This window comes from Musa acuminata, chromosome BXJ2-10, assembly GCF_036884655.1.
Source record: "Musa acuminata AAA Group cultivar baxijiao chromosome BXJ2-10, Cavendish_Baxijiao_AAA, whole genome shotgun sequence".
Classification (NCBI taxonomy): Eukaryota; Viridiplantae; Streptophyta; class Magnoliopsida; order Zingiberales; family Musaceae; genus Musa; species Musa acuminata.
In genome coordinates this window covers 27,229,436-27,250,600 of record NC_088347.1, presented here as the reverse complement: position 1 = coordinate 27,250,600, position 21,165 = coordinate 27,229,436, and the positions used below count along the sequence as shown (strand labels likewise).

Here is a 21,165-nt window from a genome sequence, read left to right as displayed (position 1 = left end):
ATAATGTCTCAGATCTTTTTGTGCATATAGGTTTAAAATTCATCTTTTGTTGTATTCTATAGTATTATCCACATCAAGAACATGTCAGATTGGATTCTTGTTTGACAACTTTTTTTTTCTTTTGAAGTATTCTGAGCACCATGCAAATTATTCAATAAAGTCCCTTGATTAGGGCTTAAGTTAGGAACTTAAGAACAACATTAGTGTCAAAACAGACCATTTTGGTTTTATTCTGTCATCATTAAGACAAACTTATAGGCCAATGGATACTGTATACAACCAATAGATAATGGAATTAAATCTATTGGAACTGCTCATGGTTACCCTGAAATTGTCAAGAAGATGTTTCCACCTGTTAGAGAGAGGACCATTTCTTAGATACCATACTAGTGAGAGCTTAATCTCGGTACCTGTACCATTCATCACTTTTCTTGTTGTTCTACACTGTGATTGGCAAAACCTGGAGGTAAATGTTGCTGTTGAAATGGCAGTGCTTGCAGTTGACTAGCATCATTTTTTTACCACTCAACAATTTATTTATGTATTTTGGGATAACAAAAGTCATTCATTAATTCTGAGTATGCTTAAGCATATCAAATCTCTGGGTAGCAAATTCCATAGGCTATTTGGCTAATTTTCACTGTGATCACAATTTTTTTCCCAGAAACTGATACTGATGCCAAATATTTTGGAAAAACAACATTACTACCAAATGATTCACTAAGAGATTCACTTTTCCTCTCCTGAGTGACCTTAAGGATCTATCACTTATGATGAAGGGTGATAAGATCATTTAGTCTCATATTGATTGAGGGGCATGGGAATCAAGGATTTATAAGTCCGTCTTATTTTTTTTATTATCAAAGATGTCTTGCGTTAGTATGAATAATATACAAATTTAAGCTGGAATTGTGTTCAACTGATGCTCTTTTTAAGCTGTCGGCAGAGATCCTGTTGTGTTGGGATGCTTTTACACGTGAATATGTTGTCCACCAGAAATTGTATGTTTCTTATGCTTCTTATGACAATGATCGCATTGGCTGCCGGAGTCATAGCGGATCGGAACCTGGTTTAAACGGGTCAGATCGACATGAGCGCATGAAAAGCTCGATCCATTGACATCCATATCGTATGGACTGCTAATTATGTGGGGGCTGTCGTGCGACACTGGACCTTCGTTCCAGTCCTGCAGATCGGGACGCAGGCAACGGGTTTGTTGCCAAGAAAGAGACGAGTCATTCCTGTCCACCCAGCAGACACTGACTCGGTTGTCCGCAACCCTCGAGTCGTTGCTGTGATTCGATTCGCAACCCGGCTGACACGGAACCTCCTTCACTGAACGCTGGTTGATGTTGTGTCTCGATTTGTTGGTGGTGAAGTCAGGTTAAATGTCGACGCTTGAAGTCTGTACCACCCCCAACTCTGTGGGAACCACGATGACGCAGGCAATAGCTTCTACGCTGCATTAAAATTCACGAGCATGAGAACTAACGTGCCGAAGCGTAATCATGACACGTAAAACGTCTCGCTACGGTTGACCCGACCCACAACCCCAATTGAACCGGTGAAATTGGGCAACGGTTCGATGATATTAAACTATTTTTAATATGTAAATTATTATTATTTTGTTTTAATGTCCGTACGGTGAAGAGAGTAAAAAACATTAGCTTGTAAAATACAAGGGAGCAGCACCTCGTATTCCGGAATCTAAGCCCTAGTATTCCTTTCCCGTGACCGCGAGAGAGCGAAGAAAAGGGTCGAATCTTACAGTCCCCATGGAGAACAGGCTGTTACACCGAAATTAGCAGTGACTGCAGTCGGAGGTTCCACTAGGAAGAAGAGGGGGAGCTCAAAAAGAGAGCAAGAGGAGCATGGGGGAGGGCACCTCGGGGCGAAGAAAAAGGTCTACTCTTTTTTAAAGGGAAGGGTGGAAGAGAGATTTAAGGGGGATTGATGGAAGGGGACAAAGCAGCAGCAGCTGCAGCAATTGATGAGGGTGAAGGGGATGGCGCTGGAAAAGAGGCGCCTTTGGGCGTGAAGTTGAGGAGAGCCATCTCCGCGAACAGGAGGGGCGGCCTTTGCACTCCGGTGCCGTCCTGGAAGCTGGAGGAGCCCGGACTGTCCGACCCCGACAAGGCCCAGCCGCACCGGCGGTCGGTCTCCGCTCGCAAGCTTGGCGCTGGCCTCTGGGAGATTCAGGACGTCCTGACGATGTCCGCGGCCGGCCGGCGAGGCGCCAGGATCCGCCGCCACCGTCGGGATGGGAAGGCGCTCGAGGACAGTATCGGTCCGTCGCATATACTCGGGCACGAAGATTTGGTAAGCTTTGAGTTCTTCAGGTTTTGGCTGGCGGATTTCTTCGCTTTATATTCTTGGAACTATTTCGTTTCGCCGGGATCCAATCTCTCCCTTTTATCATTCCATAGGACGTATGATTTTTCTTGTGCAAGGTGCAATTTCTTGATCAACTTGCCTTCTTGGAATGAGGTTTTCCATTGTTGTTTTGATTGTCGTAGATTTTCCTGTGGTTGTCCTCTTGCAGCTTTTGTCAAAGTTTATTACTTGGATTTTTGGCTAATGACAATCTGGTATTCCGGTAATGTCTTATAAAGAGTATTATCTCGTGACAGATGAAAATGTATGGGTTGGAACTAATGGGCTTCTCCTAGACATGCTTTTAATTCGTAATAAGAAGTGAAACTCTTTTGTTGATACTGATGAATATTGATTGGTGATTATAATCTACGTCCAAGTAGAGGTACAAATTGGATGTGTGTAGGCAACATGTTGCAGCTAGAAGACAAGGAAAGATAAGGATTAGTCATCTGTTTGTTTCTGTTATTTATAGGCTAAACAATAGGATGTGAGAAGGAATTCATGATTCATTTATATGAAACTTTAGTTGCTGTGTAAAAAACTATATAGATGGCAATGAAAGAAAGATCCCTACAAGAAACACGAGCTTAAGCAGAACAAAGTAATCTTTCATGCAATTCCGCATTTGTGTCTCTGCTGGTCCTGTCAAATAATAGTGAAAAGAGTATATATTTTCCTCATGCAAGTTGAAAGGCCTACAGTACAATCATGGGACTTATAGTCTCCTTGTTAAAGCAATAATGAATCTGCTATGTCAGGAAAAATTTATGTAGTGGTGACTTTTTCAAGTTATATGATGGTCAGGGTAATTAGGTTCAATTTTGGATGACACGAGCAGCTTTTGAATTTACCAATACCTTAACAGGGATTTAACATTTATTTGAGTTCTAGATTTTTTTTTTTGATTGACATTTAAGGAAGTTTTTATTTTGAATTAGTGTTTAGGGTTCTTCAGTATACTGCAAATAGTGTAAACATGACATTTCTTGTAGATATTTTGAATCAGTGGTAGGGTTCTTCGGTATATAGCAACTAGTGGAAACATGACATATTACGTAGATATGTGTGGGTTTTGATTGTTCAATCCTAAACTTGTCTCCTTTTTATGGTCAACATAAATTTTGCTAGAAGTCAAAATACCAGGGGTTTTTTGTTTGCATGTTTTGGACTGTGTATTGATGCTAAGGTGATGGTTGTAAAATTAAAAGATACCAGTAAAGACTACTAGAAAACGTCGTAAAATGAAATGATAACCGGCAAATACTAGAAATTTCTTGTGCCATAAAAATTTCATCTTACCATGATGTCATAGGTTTTATAAATTCTTTTGAACAAGCAACTAGCAATCACCGTAATAGTGAAAAGGAAGAAATAAGTTCGATTAAACAAAAGTTTGGCTACTGCAGTTCCTTCTTAAGCAGTGTTGCATGGTGTTTGTGACAAGGAGATAAAGAGGAGTTTGTTCACACGTGAATGAGGCTCTTGGAAATGTGGAGTTTGGGGAGGGTCAATGCAACAGTCAAAGAGAAACTTTAATAAATTATCTGTGATGCTTATTAGGACGAATATAAAATATTAGAAAACTACATCTTGGAAACTAAAACAAGTTCCTAATTCTGGTATCATCATATTTGCTGATATTTCAAATTTATATGCAAGAGTTTGGTAAGTGGCTATACTATGGATTTGTACTCAGCACATGGATATGTATCTAATTTGATATGAGGAAGGATCCGAGAATATGTGTTGCATTGTTCATAATAATACCTTTTCTTAAGAACCATGGGGAAACCTATAAATCTTGAAGAGTTGTATAGTCAGGACTTACCTTGGATGGATGCCAAGTTTTAACAAAACCAAAATGGTGAGTTGCATTAATCTAAATAAGCTGTAATTTATTTGGCAAATTTTATTTTTTGAAATGTCAAACCATGTACATGATGTCCTAAAAAGTACTGGTTTTCCCCTTTATTACCTCTTATATAGGCATCTCCAGATTTTATGCATAACTTCCCAACTAATTTTTTATGGTGAAGTGCTTGGGAACTATGGACAGCAGGTATATATGCTATCCATATACTGGTGGGATGATCGCTCAAATGTTTCATGTGTTTTTTTTTCCAAAAGATGTGTTTGTTTCTAAAGCACTGGCATCTTATGTTGTACTTTACCTTTTTTGTGTTTCACATAATTTGTGAGTGCATGTTCTCAAGTTTTACTTTGCAATTAATCTGTCATGGAACCTTTACTCCAAAATCTATCATCATCATCATCGAGATGGCAACTATTTGTCAGTTGGTTATATATTTTTTACTTTTCCAAGCTCATTTAGGCTTTGCACATTTTATCTGAAGCGACTTGTTTGTGTAAGTTTGTCTGATTTCTTATGTCAGCTTCAGAGTGTAGGCAGTTTGAGGAGGCATGTTGAAGCTTCATCGATCAAGCATCAGCATTTGAATGAAGGGAACAGTCATAATTTGCAACCTGTTTCTCCTGCAAGTTATACGAGTTCATATAAGGTAATGTTTGTTTTGTCTTTATAGCTTGTTTGCTTAACTCCATGGGGGCTTTTTTTCGCGAGTTTTCATTGCTTGAAACTATCTTCAGTTAATTGAATAGTTAAAGGATTCATCTTGGTGAATGAGGCAAGCCATAATTTGTACACAATGGAATTCTCAATACAAACACTGATCTGTCAGCTTTTAAATGTATATGAATTACTAAATGTTCTTTATTCCAATAAGAATCTTTGTTCTGGCAGTTTAGTCAATGTTCTTTGTTGGGAGAGTACGGTTTCATTGTTGTTGTACTACTATTAACTTTCTTGTTCTTTGGCCATGTCACTGGCAGATTGCTCCATTTAACCTAGCCATCACTCATAGCAGTGCTATTGATCTCAAGGATAAGTTTGGAGATGCAGGATATGGTTTGAGAACATCAACAGAACTCTTGAAAGTATTGAATCACATTTGGAGCCTTGAAGAACACAATGAGTCCAATGCGACATTGGTGAAAGCACTGAAGGGGGAGTTGGAACATGCAAGAGCACGAATTCAGGAGCTGATGCAAGAGCAGCATGCATATCGTGGTGAAATGGATCATTTAATGAAGCAAGTTACTGAGGATAAAATAATTAGGAAGGAGAAAGAGCAACAGCGGATCAAAGCTGTAGTGCAGTCAATAAGGGATGAGCTTGAAGATGAGAGACGGCTAAGAAAACGCTCTGAAAGTCTGCATAGAAAACTAGGTAAAGAATTGTCTGAAGCAAAAGCAGCATTTATGAAGGCTGCAAGAGAACTAGAAAATGTGAGAAAAACAAATGGCCTTCTGGAGGATCTCTGCGATGAGTTTGCTAAGGGAATCAGGGATTATGAACATGAAGTGAGGCAGTTGAAGCAAAGGCCTGTAAAAGTTTGCGATCACAAAGTTGACCGGTTGGTGCTTCATATTTCAGAGGCATGGCTGGATGAGAGGGAGCAGATGAATATCGCTGAAGCTCGAGGAGATATTGCTAATAAAACCATGGTCGCTGATAGATTACGAAGTGAAATTGAAGCCTTCATTCAAGCTAGTAGGTCATCTGTCTCTAATAATGGTTATCTGTATGAGAACCATGAAAAGAGAGAGATCAATTTGCGGCGGCAGTCACTTGAGTCTGTCCACTTAAATGGTGCTGCTAGTGCACCGCAAGATGCTGATGATGATGATGATTCTGTTGCAAGTGATTTGCACTGCTTTGAACTAAATATGGGTGCAAGTAACACTGTCAGCATTGATCAGCAACAGCGGAATGGTCATAATGTTGTAGAAAAGTTTGATTCTTCCAGAACCAAAAGGTCTACTTTCTCAGTCGAAGAGAGGGGATCTTCTGAAAAGAGCAAGAATCAGATTTCATCTAGCTTGCATTTGAAGTGCAGGGAAGAAAAGGATGAAACTAAGTCATGTGGAAGCCAAATGCAGCTGTCAAACAGAACACAAGGAAAGCATCCGGACAGCAATCCTGAATCTGAAGGAAGAGTAGCTGATCATATCAGAATTAATAAACCTCAAGTTTTTAGTCACTTCCATGCGCTTGAAGTTTCACAGGACATGAAAATGAAGTGGGATAATGGGCGTGGTCTAGACCACCTGATTGCTAATTCTGTGAACAATGTTGCAGAAAATTCCGAGTGTAGTAAAGTTGATCATAATATATCTCATGGAGACGAGCACCATAGTCATTCCTCGTCGAAGGATCATTTTCTTGTAGCAAGTGAGGGCATTGCTTCAGGACATTTCCGAAACACAAGTTCAAATCTAAATTGTATTGAGCAACACAAGTCTCCGGATGTTGATATATCTCGATCCTCGTCAAAATTAGCAGAAGGTGGCAAAGAGAATACATTGAAGGCGAGATTGCTTGAAGCAAGGTTAGAGGGACAGCAAGCTCGTCTGAAAGCATCAGACAATGAAAAGAAGCAAGTGATGCCGATACGCAGGTACTTTGGAGAGTGAAGGATGCAGACTGGTTTGTCTCTCACTAAACCATCCATTCCTCTATAAATTTTGTATTTCACTCAGATGTTCATGTGCGCTAGTTATGGCCTATGTAATGAATATCTTGATTGTTCATAGTAATGCTTGAAAGTTTTTTTTTGTACCTTTTACCAACGACTTGTTTTCTTTTTAAACCACAACATAATCATGCATTATATTGTTCATAGTAATTTTGTTTGAAGAGGATGGTTTGAAATCTCTTTTATGATAACTATCAATTTCAAAACTTTAGCTCCTGCTATGCTTAACAATCTGTAAACTTGAGAATTTATCTGAGTAAAAACCCATTAAAAGGGTATATTTGATTCTTGCCTTGTCGACATGGCTATTGTAAAATGGTGTGTTTCATGTTATAGCTTTCAGTGGGTTTCCGTGATTGAAGCATATCAATACGTAACTTGTAGCATACTTAAAAGAGTGTGATCAGCCATTTGGCATGATAAAGAGAAGCTGCATTTGCTTTGAAGGAAACACCCTAATTCAGAACGAGTGTGATAAATTCGCAAATCACCAACTGCAGGGACCCACTGATTAGGTTCACGGTGGGCCTCACATGGTCGGGTATGTCTGAGGGACTCGCGTGTTATGAGGAAGTCCTTTGCAAAGAAACTCTTCGCCGGACGTGAAACTTGGCACGCGCGTAATCGTTCGAATTGTAGCCCCCACGGACACCCGGTTGAGGCTTTTACGCTGGACCCACCCGGATTGCGATTGAGTGAAGTGGACCCACTTGCAGGTTCAAGGAGTTGTACAATCAGCAACAGGTAGATCCGGGATGGGTAGGAACGTGCTGCTTTATTCTTTTCAACGTTTGAAGCGCTTCGTTTCCCTCCGGCAACGTTTGAAGATTTTATAGGCATTTAGGTTTAGGGTTTTCGGGTGAGAGGCGTTCATGGAGCGGAGGAAAAAGGGGACGAAAGAGCCTCTGCCTCGCTGGCGGTGATTGAGAACAGTATCTCCTTCCCTTTCCTTTTTTTGTTAAAAGGATTAGAATTTTTAGATTAAAAGCTAATAATAGCCTGTTCTTCATCAATAGTATCCTTCACTTGAGAGCTGAATCGACCATCAAGCGGTCTTCCCGCGTGTCATTGCAGTCAACCATCGCTTAGTCTTTTGACTGTTCAACTAACAATATGTGGCCCGTCGATGTCAATGTGAATAAATTAACTGTCAATGTGAATATATATATATATATATATCATTTTGGACACATTTCAATCCCATAACCTTTTTTATTTCCAAATTTCATTGAAATATTAAATTTTAATTTTATTTGAAATTTTATTACAATTTTAATCTTATTTAAATTGGGAGAGATGGATGAGTGGAGTAAAGTGCGGAGAGTCGGAATCCCTTTCTCTCTGCTCGCTCTGATTAGTTGAAACTTCTGATCTCAAAGGAAATGAATCTATGGAATAGATAAAGGCTGAAGAAATATGTATGATAAAGATTTGTTTCAATTGATTGGTCGGTCAAAAAAAGGCCAGGAAACATATTAGAGAGAGATCATAAAACCAATTAGCAACAAAGCATTAAGTTCGTGTTCAGGGAGGATGAGATCTATTTGGTGGCCAAATTACCTCTGTAAAGTGTAAACAACTCATTTTTCTTTCTGCATAAGGAGATACAGAGATATCGCGACAGAATCCGACTATTCATATTTAGGAAAGTGAAACACTCAGACACAATTGGTACCGAGCACCGAAGACATGTGAAGCCATGAGGTTTCTCATTTAGCAGCCTCGAAATCGACCATCATTTACGCGTATTAAGATCCTTGTGAAGACATGAGGTTTCTCATTTAGTAACTCTTCGAGTTCACAAAGCAATCACACCAACGAGACAAAATATTACATCTTGATATATCCAGTAGAAGAAGCTGTGAGTCACGAAGGGATTCGGATTCTTCAGTGCGAGTCCGTGAGTTGGATGGTTGCATTTGCAGCATGTGACCAGTACTCCTTGACGAGCGACCCGAAGAGCGATCCCTCTCTTTCCATCAGTTTCATGGGTTCATCATACTCCTCCAATTTTCCTGAACCGACAGAAACAGGTGTTTATCAACACTCTTGTAAGCTGCTCTGCCATCTCTACGCTGTTCTTCGTGATAACAGCAGTTGGGGTTGTATGAGCAAATGCAGAAAGGACTCACCATCACTGATAGCAAGCACCATGTTGCAGTCCATCACAGTCGGGATGCGATGAGCAACCGTGATGACTGTGCAATCTGCAAACTCGGTTCTTATGGTCTTCTGAAGAATGGCATCGGTGGCATTGTCGATGGATGCTGTGGCTTCATCGAGCACTAGTATGCGACTCCTCCTTAGAAGTGCACGTCCCAGGCAAAACAATTGTCTTTGCCCCATGCTCCAATTCGATCCATCTTCAACCACTGCAGTGCAAGTAGTCTCAAGCAAAATTAGTTAGTATCACTGTTCTATCACACAAAGAAAGAGACATCACATAGTGTTGCTGTGTCTTGCCTAGTGAATCCAAGCCCTTCTGTTTCTCTTGAACAGCTTCCTGTAGCTGGCACTTGTCGAGAACCTTTAGGATTGTGAAGAAGATGGACTCAATCGACAATGTTTTCTCATAACCAGAATAAATTTTTGGTTCTCACTGAGTAATTAATATTTTAGATATGATAGTATAGATCGAAAACCACTATATATACCTCCCAGATCTGCTGATCCGTATACTGTCCCAAAGGATCCAAATTGTATCTGACAGAACCATGAAAGAGGGTTGGATCCTGAGGGATGATTCCGAGACGTGACCTCAGATCGTGTAGCCCAATCGTGGCGATATCAAGAGCGTCAATGGTGATTCTTCCTCCTGCAGGCTCAACGAGACGAAACAATGCACCTATCAGAGTTGTCTTACCACTTCCCGTCCTTCCAACTATCCCAATCTTGTTGCCCCCTTCGAACGTACAGCTGATTCCGCGGAGTACAAGGGGTGCCTCAGGCCTGTATCTGATCTGTTTGTGGAGGAGATTTAAGGGAACATTAATCTTACTCCATTCAAAATTAGAATCGAAGTAAATATTCCGAGAAAAAGGTGTGCTTTGTTGAAGTTTACCTTCAAATCACGAAGTTCTACTCTACCAATAGCGGGCCAATCGGATGGCGGCCGATTGCCTCGAACGATTTCTGGGGCCTCACTGCTGACATGCATGTATTGATTCAGCCTTTCTACTGATATGATGTGATTTGCTAGAGTGCACTGGTTTTGGATTGAGAAGACCAGCGACATGTTCAAAGAAAGACCATAAGACAGTGCCATTCCAACAAAACCTGTGCCAGAATTGAGGAATTAAACAACAGTTCATTTGGGTCCACTTACATCTATCTATCTATCTGCTCTCTAAAACGAAGAATTGATACCTCGCACAGATGTACATGCTTACATGCAAATGTTAGTTTCATCATGTGTGTGCTTTTCATAGTTCTAAGTATGATCCCTCTAAGAACAAAGACAACTGTATTGCTTGGTCGCACAGGATTGAACAGTGTTAAAGATGAATGTTTCAGAGGGAATCCATAGGGAAATTGATGAAGTTAACTTAATTTTCACTTGATCAGATGTAACAGTTTCCATTATTGCTAAAAGAATTTGATCTACTAAATTCTTGTATTTGCTGATCAGGAATATATAAATCATGATTTCACCACATATAGCAATGCACGACGAAGCAGTGAAAGACGATTTGTATTTGAGTGCTTACCGGAGCTAAAAGTTCCTGGAGGAAGCAAAGCCATGATGAGTGCCGATGAAGAAACAATGGCAGCACTCATAGTCTCTAATCGTTGAATCAACCACTCACTGGCAGCAAAATTATGGAAGAAGGGACTCGCATTTTTGTCGATGAGCTCCAAACTTTTGGAAAAGAATCGATCTTCCTCCTCAAAAGCCCTTATTGTTGTTGCTCCAGATATGGACTCAGCCAGATGATTCGCCACCAGAGACTTTGTGGTTCCATTTATGCGCATCAACTCCTTTGCAGAAACCAAGTAGTACCTCTGCAGATCCAACGTACAACACAAGCATCGGTTACTTGGTCAAGATAGCAGCAGATAACACCCAAGAATCAGAAAACACAGTTGTGGAGATCACCTGCAATCGAATGGTGAGGTAGACCATCGGTATGGAAACAAATAAAACTGGCCATGTCACAAAAGCGAGTACTGCAAGATTGCTATATGCATTCAGTGTAGCGCTGACGCTGAAGATGAAGCTAAATGGAACATCGAGATCAACCAGACTCAAGTCGGATGAAACCTGAGAGAGAAATATTAGCTCGATAAACGTGTGAATTTTCTTCATAATTAAAGGCTCCATATTACTACAGAAAGGAAGTTGAGTTTGATTCGGACACGCTTACCCGACTTAGAATCCTTCCAATGGGCGTGGAGTCGAAAAATGACATTGGAGCACGGAACAGCGAGTTCATGAGCTCGGAGAACAATGACTTGGAAGACTGGATACCGAGAACCACTACAAAAATGGATCTACTTAGCAAGAAGAGGACGGTGCTGAACCCAATTGACAAGTACACCACGATTAGTAGAAACATGCTGACTTGAGGATCTTGAACCTTGGCAGCCATCCATGAATTCTGCGAGATCTGGCCAGCTACAAAGATCAAATGAGAAAGAGCTGATATCGAGGCATACAGGTACCCCTTGTTCTGGCCCAGATACTGTTTGTAAGGCTTAAGACCCGTATCACCACTTTCTTTCTCCTCCTTCTTTATCAGTTGATCTAGTCCTGATGGTTTCACCATTTCTTGTTTCTTGCTACTGTTGATCTCTCTTGCAGATGTCTTGCTTTGTCTCTGCGAACCAACACCTTCGAGTCTTCCGGGACCGACCGTGTCCTTGTGTGCACTAACAAGGTCTTCAAATGCTTTGCTAGAAGCCAATAGCTCGTTGTAAGGAGCAGCACTACGAACTTCCCCGTCCGACATCAACTGCCACAGGTAAACAGAGTATAAATAATGTTTAGCAAAGAGACATGACGGTGATGAATGCATAACACAATAAACTACGGAAGTTGTATGGCAGATAATTCAAAGACTAACCAAAATTGAGTCAAAAACTGGAAGGAAATCGACTTGGTGAGTGACCAGAAGAACTGTTTTCTCTGCCAGAGCACCCATAACATATTCCTTCAAGAAGAGAAAAAACAGCACTAAACTTTCAGATCAAACAGGGAAATATATATCATTGACATGAGGTATTTAATGTAGAAGCCATTACATTAAATAGACTGGTAGCTGTGTGGGCATCAACAGCACTAAAAGGATCATCCAAGAGGTATATGTCAGCATCTTGATAGAGTGCACGGGCAAGTTGAATGCGCTGCTTCTGACCACCACTGAGATTGACACCTCTTTCTCCTATTTCAGTGAGATCTCCAAATGGCAGCATTTCGATATCCTTTACCAGAGAGCACTTTTCTAGTGTCTTCTGGTATTTTTGCTGATCCATAGCTGATCCGAACAGAATGTTGTCTTGTATGCTTCCTGTTTGTATCCATGCTGTTTGAGAAACATATGCAATTTTTCCTGAAACTTGAATCTGTTCATCCAAGATGAAAAAGAAGAGAAGAAGCAAAACCAGTTATAAATCACAAACAGCCAAAGAAAGAACAAGAATTAGGATTGCAGTAGACGAGCAATGATGCAATAGTATGATTCAGTATTGACAAAAATTGAGTAGGATGAACAAGAACGTACCATTCCCTCTGTCTTTGGGATCTCTCTCAAAATAGCAGCCAAGAGAGTTGACTTTCCTGAGCCAACTTCACCGCAAATTGCTACCTTCTCCTTAGCCTTAACCACCAAGTTAATACCCCTAAGCGTTGGCTTCATCGTGTTCTCCTCCCAAGAAAAGCTTCCAGCCTCGATCGCAACTGGGTGCTCGACGTTGGCCTGGGAAAAGTTTCTTAGTTGGTTGCTTTGTAGCTCAGGTGCATCCAGAAACTTGAGTATTCGCGCAAAGGCAACCTTAGCTTGAATCACAACACCAATCACATCAGGTATTTGTCTCACTGGGTCTTGGACGAGACGCAACGTCGCCACAAAGGTGAAGACATTGCTAGGATTAAGAGGAATGTGAAGAAAATAGCATGTGGAAAACGCAGCCGCTGACACGAGTACAGGGGACGACCAAAAGAGGAAGCTATTGTATGCTCTCCGAAGCTGAAATGCCGACAGCCACTTGCATTCGGTTTCCCTCAGGCCTTCGATCACCTTCTTGAAGTGTGTTTCCCAAGCATACAGCTTCAACACCTTCATGTTCACCAAGGCTTCTGATACAGCCTTCAGCCTGATATCCTGAGCTTCCATTAGCCTCGTCTGAAACTTATGTTGTAGCTTTGCCAGGGGAGCATTGCAAAGCACGGTGAGGACAATCACAACCATCGCCGAAATCGTTGCAAGGCCTACTGCATGGTAGAGAATTACCAATGCAATGCAGAGTTGGAGGCTTGTAGTCCACGTTTGATGAAACCAAAATGGGAACTCCCCAATCCTATAGGCATCCACTGTAACATAGTTCATTATCTCCCCGGAGGAATGATCCAATTTAGCCGAGTTTGACAGCTTCAACTGCTTCTGATAAATAGCCGCTGATAACAAAGACCGCACTTGCAGTCCTATCCTTCTGGTGCGAAAGTACCACTGTCTTTGGGACAATGACTCTAAACATTTGGCCAAGAACATTCCAAAGGCCAGCACATAACCTTCGTGCTTGAAGACCTCGTTCCCTAATGACACCTTGATGAAGGCATTGAGAAGCAGTGGACCAGCCGATAGTGTCAGTATCTTAAGCAATGCGAAAAACCCAGACATTAAGATCTCCTTCTGAAAGCAAGAAACTATAGCCCACAATATCGAGGGCGAACTGGTTTGTCGCCTCTCCTTCTGTCTATTTAGCTGCTCCAGAAACAGCAAGTAACAAGTCTCAGCTCGATCTACCTTTCCAAGCTGAGGGATATCCTTTTCCTCCAGGGGCCTTTGATACCCCTTCTTCATCAAAGGGTTCATCCACCAGAATGACATCCTACTAAAGAATCCAGCTTTTGCGAAAGGAGTCACAGATTCATCTGAATTTTCTTCGCTGGGGTTGGATTCACCTTTGAAAGGTTCGTACAGAGATCCGTCAGCTGCTTCGTAATCATCTGCCTGGTTAGACCCACTAAAGGTGCAAAGTAGCAGCAGAACAGCTCCTGGTAAGGATAAGATATCCACACAAATCAGAAAAGATGCTTTTTTCTCTGCGAGGACCACTAGAACGGAAGAAAAGCATACAAATCCAGTGGAGAATGAAGCAGCGAGAGACCAGATCCTAATGAATGTGTGTCCAAATCGTGTGCGCCTGACGCTAACAATCAAAACGACGAGCACCGAACAAAAGCCCTGCGACAAAACAAGTAGCCACTGATGTGCAGGGTGCACACCATCCATGCCAGTCCTTAGATTGCCGACCAGCATCCACAATCCGTGGCCCAAATAGACCAACCCCAGCAAAGAGTTGAACACAGCAGCGGTTATTCGTAACGAAGAAGACAGACCGAAGAGCGGTCGAGCGTCGACTGATCTGCTTGAGACTTTGCAGACAAAGTTGAGCAGGAACGCGATGATGAGGATCGCATCGACAAAACTGACGAACATGTGGTTCATGCATGAAGAAGAGTAGAATAGTTCGCCAAATCCGAAAGAACCGCCATCTTGATCGGCAGAATCAGAATCACCACAGAAGGCCATCCAAGCATCTAGCCAAGAGAAAGAACTCAGTGGAGCAGAAAAATGCAAGAATTGATGCGAGAGTACAGGTCCGCGGACTTTACCTTCAAGAGCAACCATGGCGTGTGAAGTCTGTCAGTCTTCTTGCTTCTTGGATCAATTATTGATTCTTATACAACCAAAATCTTGGAGTCTCCCCCACCTTGTCAGATACGTCGCAAGGTAGAGACCTTGCACCAAACATGGACGAACTCTACGTTCTCGAAATCATATGCACCAGTCGCATCAAGAGCAACAAAAGTGTATGATCCCAGAACAGCGGTAGCACAGCACGGAGCGGGCCTTCACAAGCATCACAAAAAGAAATCAAAACCGGAAATCACAGCAGGCAATCATGAACGCACGATCGAGGCAACTCCTCAGAATGCGACAATTCTCAAGACCAGAACATAGTGACAAAATAAGAGACATCTTATCAAAAGAAAAGGCGAACGAAAACAAATCAGCCGGTGGCAACCGTGAATCGGTCACCGTGAAGGAAAGCGGCTCGCAGGATCTGTCAACGAACAATGATGGATCTTTAAAGGCCGGTTGTAGTCGGACCACGCTTTCTGCCGTGGGATTGCCGTCACCTCTGACGTCTCGTGGACAGAAGGACCAAGATTTAACATGGTAAGGAACGAGGGCCGTCCCATCATCGCGGATCGAAGAAAGCAAATCCAGAAAGTAAACCTGTTTCTTCTTCGTAGTCGGAGGCGAAGGACGGATTGGTTACGTCTCTGTGCGATGCCGTTGCTTTAAAGAAGACTGGTTATCCGATGGCAAGAAAGAGCCCGGCGTCTCTCCGGTTTGCAGGGGAGATCGGGACCTTCGGTGGTGTGTGTGTGTGTATGTGTGTGTGTGGCTGGAAGAAGAGGAGGAAACGAATGTGACGACTTCCCCTTATTTTTCTCTTATAAAGGTTTTTTTTTTATATCTATCTATCTCTTTTTTTATTACTGTTTTAGGTTTTTGTAAATGTTATACATAATAAGACAATACGGCAGCGTTTTGTTTCGTTTGTTGCTCTGTCGATTTGGGTTACGTGTAGGGGGTACACGTGGCGGGTTCCCTCTGGGGGAGACATGTGGGTCCGGCTATTTCGGGGAAAGTCCAATGGTCCTAATGGCTTCCCATGCATGCAGAATCTGAATCGATTTATAATAATCAGGTGAGATTACTATAATAAAATTAGATTAATAATAATTAATGGATCGATTATCTCATCGAATCGATCTCTAATAACGATTGGACGAGGATGTTAAGTGGGTAATAATACCTTAAGTTAGTTCTATAATAAAAATAAACTAAAACCCTCTAAAGCATTCAAATTTTATTATATTTACGGATAATAAATATCGATAAATTTTGAATATTGACAGGGGAATTTTTTTTATTTTTTATTAAATATAAACATTCTCATATCTTTAAAAAAAGAAAGTAATGATGTCGCTAAGTAGTTGTTGAATCTCGTATTTTGATGATGAAACTAATTGATATGTATTTATGTTTTAATCTATATTTTGAGTGACGTAGGATGCTTCGATCACGATGAGACAATTAAAGCAAGAAAAATCATATTGAGCCGGAGGAACATGTCAAAAGATTGGACGTCGGACCGGTGGATCGGTCGACGTATCAACAGAAGGATATTGCGCCAAGGATATCGGAGTTGCAGAGTCAACTGACCGATCGGGCAATAGGCCGCAAGAGAGGATGATGCGTCGAAGAATCAGACGAAGCATCGATGGACCAATGACATGCCGGACAACTTGATTAATGCTTAGTATTAATTGTCTAGATCGAAGTGTGTTTTTACATGTGCAAGATTAACTACGAGAGCAATGCATGAAACAAACTGAAGTCCCGGAGTCAAGGACGCGACATCGTTGGGAGTTCGAGAGTTCGTCGGAAGTCCGGACGTTCGTCGGAAGTTCTGGCGAAACCAGCCGAGAAGTCGCCGTGCTTGCCAAGAAGCTCGTCGAAACTCGCTAAGAAGATCGTCGTGAAGTCTAGGAGCTTGCCAGGAGTCCGCCGAAACATTACCGAGAGATCGTCGAAAGTTCGTCGGAAGCTCGTTGGAAGAACCAAGACTTACGGACATGTTTAGCTTAGAATATGTTTTTGGAATCGTCGTTAACACGTAATTAGGCTTGGATTTGGGCCAACCCAATTAAGGGCCAGCTAGGCTCATGTAAGAACTGTGTTGGGCCCAATAAGAAGCCCAAACAGTGCCCCAAGAATTCTCACCGTCGTGGCACAATCTTCGAGGCTGCATCAAGCGGTGGTACTGCCAGTCTGGGCGATTATATCGTCCCTAGCAAGGTGTCATGCGGTGGTATCGCCCAACACTAGCCCCCAAGCGATGGTACCGCGAGACTTGGGCGGTACCACAATTCCCCCAGGATGGGAAAGTTTTAGGCTCCAAGTTTGAATCAACTTGAAGCCTATAAATACATCTCTCATCCCTGGTTAAAGAATACAAGCACAAAGAGTTTAAAAAGAAAGAAACACTGCTAAAATCTTGTGTGATCTCCTCTCCCTCTTTTAAGTGTTGACTAGTTTGAGAGAGGAGTAAGTGAGTGCTTCTAAGGGTTGTCTTCTAAACCCGGTAAAATTCTAAACCCAGTAAAAGGAGAAGAGAGGTGTATAAGGTGATCGGTCTTCGCCTATTGAAGGAAGGCATCTAGTGGACGTCGATGATCTCGTCGGAGGAGTTCGCCGAAAGTGGATGTAGGTCACGTTGACCGAACCACTCTAAAACTACTGTATTTTTTGGTTTGCATTTTATTCTTGTCATTTACATACTGCAAACTACTTTACTTAGTCACTACGCTTTTATACGCTTCCAAGTTATTAAGCTTCCGAAATCGATTTACGTCGGAAATAGTTTTATCGCAATGAAGTTTTTAAACCGACGATATTTTACCGTTGCACTAATTCACCCCCCCCCCCCCCCCCTCTTAGTGCCGACCCCCATCATAACAGTAGCTTCCTAATCTATTCATTTGGTTTTCATTTTATAATCTCCTGTTAATTACCTTTTCACTTGATAGAAAAAGCATTTGTAAGGTTTAGAAGTTCAAAATAAATTAAAATATGATATTTATGTATTCTCTTCCACCAAAAACATTTGTTTTTTTAATAATAAAAATAAAATAAAATAATTAGCGGCGATGACAATTGCGTGTTGGATGATTTGGACGTGAAAGAAATCGATTGAAAGATTGTTCTCTTCCCGGCATTGAATGATGAAATCGAGGCCATATGTATGTATTATTAATACATGCATAGATCCTACGTTAGTGGTGGATTGAATTGTCATGAAAACGAATCTTGATTGTGATGTATTATTCTATACGGATCCAATTGCGTTATATTCATAATATAACTGTTTGAAAAGTTCCTATGGTTAATTGAATCGTAATTGAAGTATTTTCTTGGATGCCTTTACAACCCCACACTTCTCACCACGCATGAAGAATACGATTAAAATGTTTTGGCTAATGTTGTAATGTTACGTGTGTGTCTTAAAATACTGTGGTGGAGATTGTGACATTCGAAATTATTGAATGTGAAGGATTTGATGGTCCCACCATTCGAGTAAGAGTGGATGCATCGATCACTTAGCCACATGTACAAAGTCTATTGACTCAAAGTTGCCATTTTGGATCACGAGATTTTAATTGTCATCTCGTTTAGTGGATCAAAGTCTTATCATTTGCATGCGAGGCTCCATTTTATATATATATATAAAGGACCTTGTAGTGCTTCATGTCCCCTATTGTGTGACTCATGCTAATCATTAGTATATCTAGTGCTTCATGTCTCGTATGGAGGTAGAATATTGCATCAAAACCCACAAACTTTAGGATAGGGACTGTTTGTTATATGCATACTTAGATGTATCGAGACATCCAATTTATTAGTGTATTATTGTATAAGTGAGAAATTTAAGTGCATGCATGAAAAGTCATTTAATATAATTAATAATAATAATCTTAAAAAAAGATAGATATGAAATGTTAGCCAGTGGTAATCATTTAATCATTGCATGACATTGTTGAATGATTCATGAGCATGGAAGATTTTGAAAGCTTGAGTTGTAGATGAGATTATCAAATCAGAAGGACTAAAAGCTTGAGTTGCTCAGCAATTTTTCCGTAAAGCACTGATTTCAACCTAATGGAAGGTGACAAAGCTTTGGTTTAAGTAAAGATCTAAATAGGACATTATAGATTATATAGGGAGATGGTTTTCTACTCTTAGGAGAAGTCACACTACCTCAATAGGAAGTTGTTATATAGGGAGATAGCTATGCTGTCTCCCTATATAACATAATTGTCTTTTAAGAGGGCAACTATTCATCACCTCAATTATTACATAGGTAGGTAGTTGAGCCACCGCCACCGAAGAAACAACTATGCCACGTTAATCTCACCTCGACAAACAATTGTGCCACTCCAATAATTGTCCTAACTATCTTAATCACTTACAATTAGCTTTCTCGACCTCCATCCTTTTGCATGATTCAAATGATGTTAATAGTACCATTTTGACTCACTCTAGTGTAACCACAAATCAAACTTTTTTGCAAAAAAATAATAATAGAGATTCTTTTGATTTCTGTTTATGACATGGTAAAAAGAAAGTCACTTTTATCTCTCTAGAATTTTAGTCGAGTGTGCCAATTGCATTCTTTCTTTTTATAGCGAGCTACGTCAAAAGTTTGCATGGCATAAGTTTCACTACTTTAGTCATATTGTCTTGTTTGTTATCTAATAGATAATTAGTTTCTGTAAATTATTGTCAAACCAATCACTCGATCAGACGTTAATGTGTCATTTCATCCATTTCGAAAATATAGCCTATTCGAGATGATAAAAAATACTTATTCTAAGTTTCAATAATAAAAACATAATTGTATTGAAAAAATCTAGAAATCAAGAATAATCAAACACAAAGTTAAGCAATAATCTTCAAATTTTATGTGGTTTGATAATTCTTGTCTAGTTCGAGTAGAAAAATTATTTTTTTATTATATTAGTTCGAGTAGAAAATTTTTTAGATTAAGTATGATTAAAATTGAATATATAAAATTTAATCTTAGTGATTATAGAAATACACAATAGAATATAATTAAATTAGAATGATAAAAAGCTTCTTTAAATAAAAGTTTTAAGTATCCAGAATTTGTTATTCAACGAGATGAAAAGATCGATGAAGATATTATTTATGGAGTAAAAACTAGATGGTTAATATGGTGATAGACATCAGAAACCTTGTGTGATCATCGAATACTTTTAAGATCATAGGAAAAAATTTATAATACAGTTATGAGACCAATAATAATTTATGAATTTAAGTGTTTGACGATTAAGAAAAAAATATTAAAAAATTATGTTATTGAGATCAAAATGTTAGATGGATGCATAAAGTTACTAGAAATAGAAAAAGAAATACTTTTATTTGTGAACAACTAAGTATCGTTTCGAGAAAAGATAAAAAAAAAATATTTAAGATAATATGAGCATTTATTGAAGGGATTTCCGGATGAGATAATCATAAGAGGTAAAATAATTAATATTAAAAAAGACATAAAAGACCTTAATAGATACTATAAATAAGGATTCAGAGCACTTTAAACTTAACTAAACATATAAATTTTTAGAAAAATCAATGACAACAAAAGATGCATATAATCAATTCTAAATAATTAAGACTTATAATTTTATTATTATTGTTGTTGCTATAAGATTTCTTCTCAACGATATGAATCCCCAACTTTGTGTTGACTTCATGAGCTAGCATTACAAGCCAAAATCAAATCTTGATATTTTGGTGTTTCCTTTTTGTACACGAACATTTGTAAAATAATTTAAATCCTTTTAGAACTCCAAACGATACATGTGAAGCGTAACTTTGTCTGTTGACTTGGAAGTGTAAGTTGGCGTACATCACATCGAGTAGAAAATTTGGACACTGTGATGGTAACAGCTCACTAAGGCGAGGCGTAGTCCGGTCGAAAGAAAACATAAGGTCCCAAAGACACCACTCTCGCTCATCCAACAGTGATAGGGGAGGGGCCTTTTGTTCCGATTCGAAGTGTCATGTCAACCTCACCCAATCTTCTTAAGATGGCCACTGAGACAGATTCTGATTGGGACATCCAAATAATTCAGTTTTGATTCATAGGTTGGGAAAATCAAAATCGTCGATTTCGTAAGTTTAAATTATTTGATATATATATATATATATATATGAGGTAAAAGTCCAATAATAATTCAATGCTATGACATATCCAATGATTCTTTTCCTACCGATGGTTTTGATATCAATTATCATATTTTTTTATTGAGATAATTAATTCATTAACTTAATCTACTTTCAATGTCAACTAGATCAAGATATCACAATCTCTACCTTGTATAAGAGTGAGTACCAGAGAAAAGCTTGAACTTTAG

The 21,165-nt window shown here is 39.9% G+C and overlaps 2 protein-coding genes across 4 annotated transcripts; one reads left to right on the top strand and one right to left on the bottom strand.

Moving 5' to 3' along the window:
• Positions 1–1,706: 1,706 nt before the first annotated feature.
• On the top strand, positions 1,707–7,076 carry LOC104000820 (uncharacterized protein At5g41620). 2 transcript variants are annotated; one of them, XM_009422958.3, is made up of 3 exons: positions 1,707–2,319; positions 4,776–4,895; positions 5,227–7,076. In XM_009422958.3, the coding sequence occupies exons 1-3, from the start codon at positions 1,954–1,956 to the stop codon at positions 6,868–6,870; spliced, it is 2,130 nt and encodes a 709-aa protein (XP_009421233.2). In that variant the 5' UTR covers positions 1,707–1,953; the 3' UTR covers positions 6,871–7,076. The 2 variants fall into 2 exon arrangements, with proteins under 2 accessions (XP_009421233.2, XP_009421232.2); XM_009422957.3 differs by having other exon boundaries at positions 4,770–4,895.
• A 1,610-nt stretch (positions 7,077–8,686) lies between these two features.
• Positions 8,687–15,569, bottom strand: LOC104000821 (ABC transporter C family member 10). 2 transcript variants are annotated; one of them, XM_065128892.1, is made up of 13 exons: positions 15,395–15,569; positions 14,767–15,004; positions 12,653–14,691; positions 12,174–12,494; positions 11,996–12,082; positions 11,297–11,884; positions 11,029–11,193; positions 10,640–10,934; positions 9,994–10,208; positions 9,587–9,892; positions 9,396–9,459; positions 9,065–9,304; positions 8,687–8,947 (listed from the first exon to the last, which is right to left on the bottom strand). In XM_065128892.1, exons 2-13 carry the CDS (start codon positions 14,780–14,782, stop codon positions 8,820–8,822), a joined length of 4,464 nt encoding a protein of 1,487 aa, XP_064984964.1. In that variant the 5' UTR covers positions 14,783–15,004; positions 15,395–15,569; the 3' UTR covers positions 8,687–8,819. The 2 variants fall into 2 exon arrangements, with proteins under 2 accessions (XP_064984964.1, XP_009421234.2); XM_009422959.3 differs by lacking the exon at positions 15,395–15,569 and having other exon boundaries at positions 14,767–15,302.
• Positions 15,570–21,165: the final 5,596 nt, after the last annotated feature.

Coding starts and splice junctions, on each gene's coding strand:
- LOC104000820 (XM_009422957.3), top strand. CDS start 1,954: ATGGAAGGGGACAAAGCAGCAGCAGCTGCAGCAATTGATGAGGGTGAA. Junction 2,320..4,769: donor TACTCGGGCACGAAGATTTG/GTAAGCTTTGAG, acceptor TTCTTATGTCAG/CTTCAGAGTGTAGGCAGTTT. Junction 4,896..5,226: donor GTTATACGAGTTCATATAAG/GTAATGTTTGTT, acceptor TGTCACTGGCAG/ATTGCTCCATTTAACCTAGC.
- LOC104000821 (XM_065128892.1), bottom strand. Junction 11,885..11,995: donor CAGTTTTTGACTCAATTTTG/GTTAGTCTTTGA, acceptor TACCTGTGGCAG/TTGATGTCGGACGGGGAAGT. Junction 11,194..11,296: donor TTGGAAGGATTCTAAGTCGG/GTAAGCGTGTCC, acceptor TTTCTCTCTCAG/GTTTCATCCGACTTGAGTCT.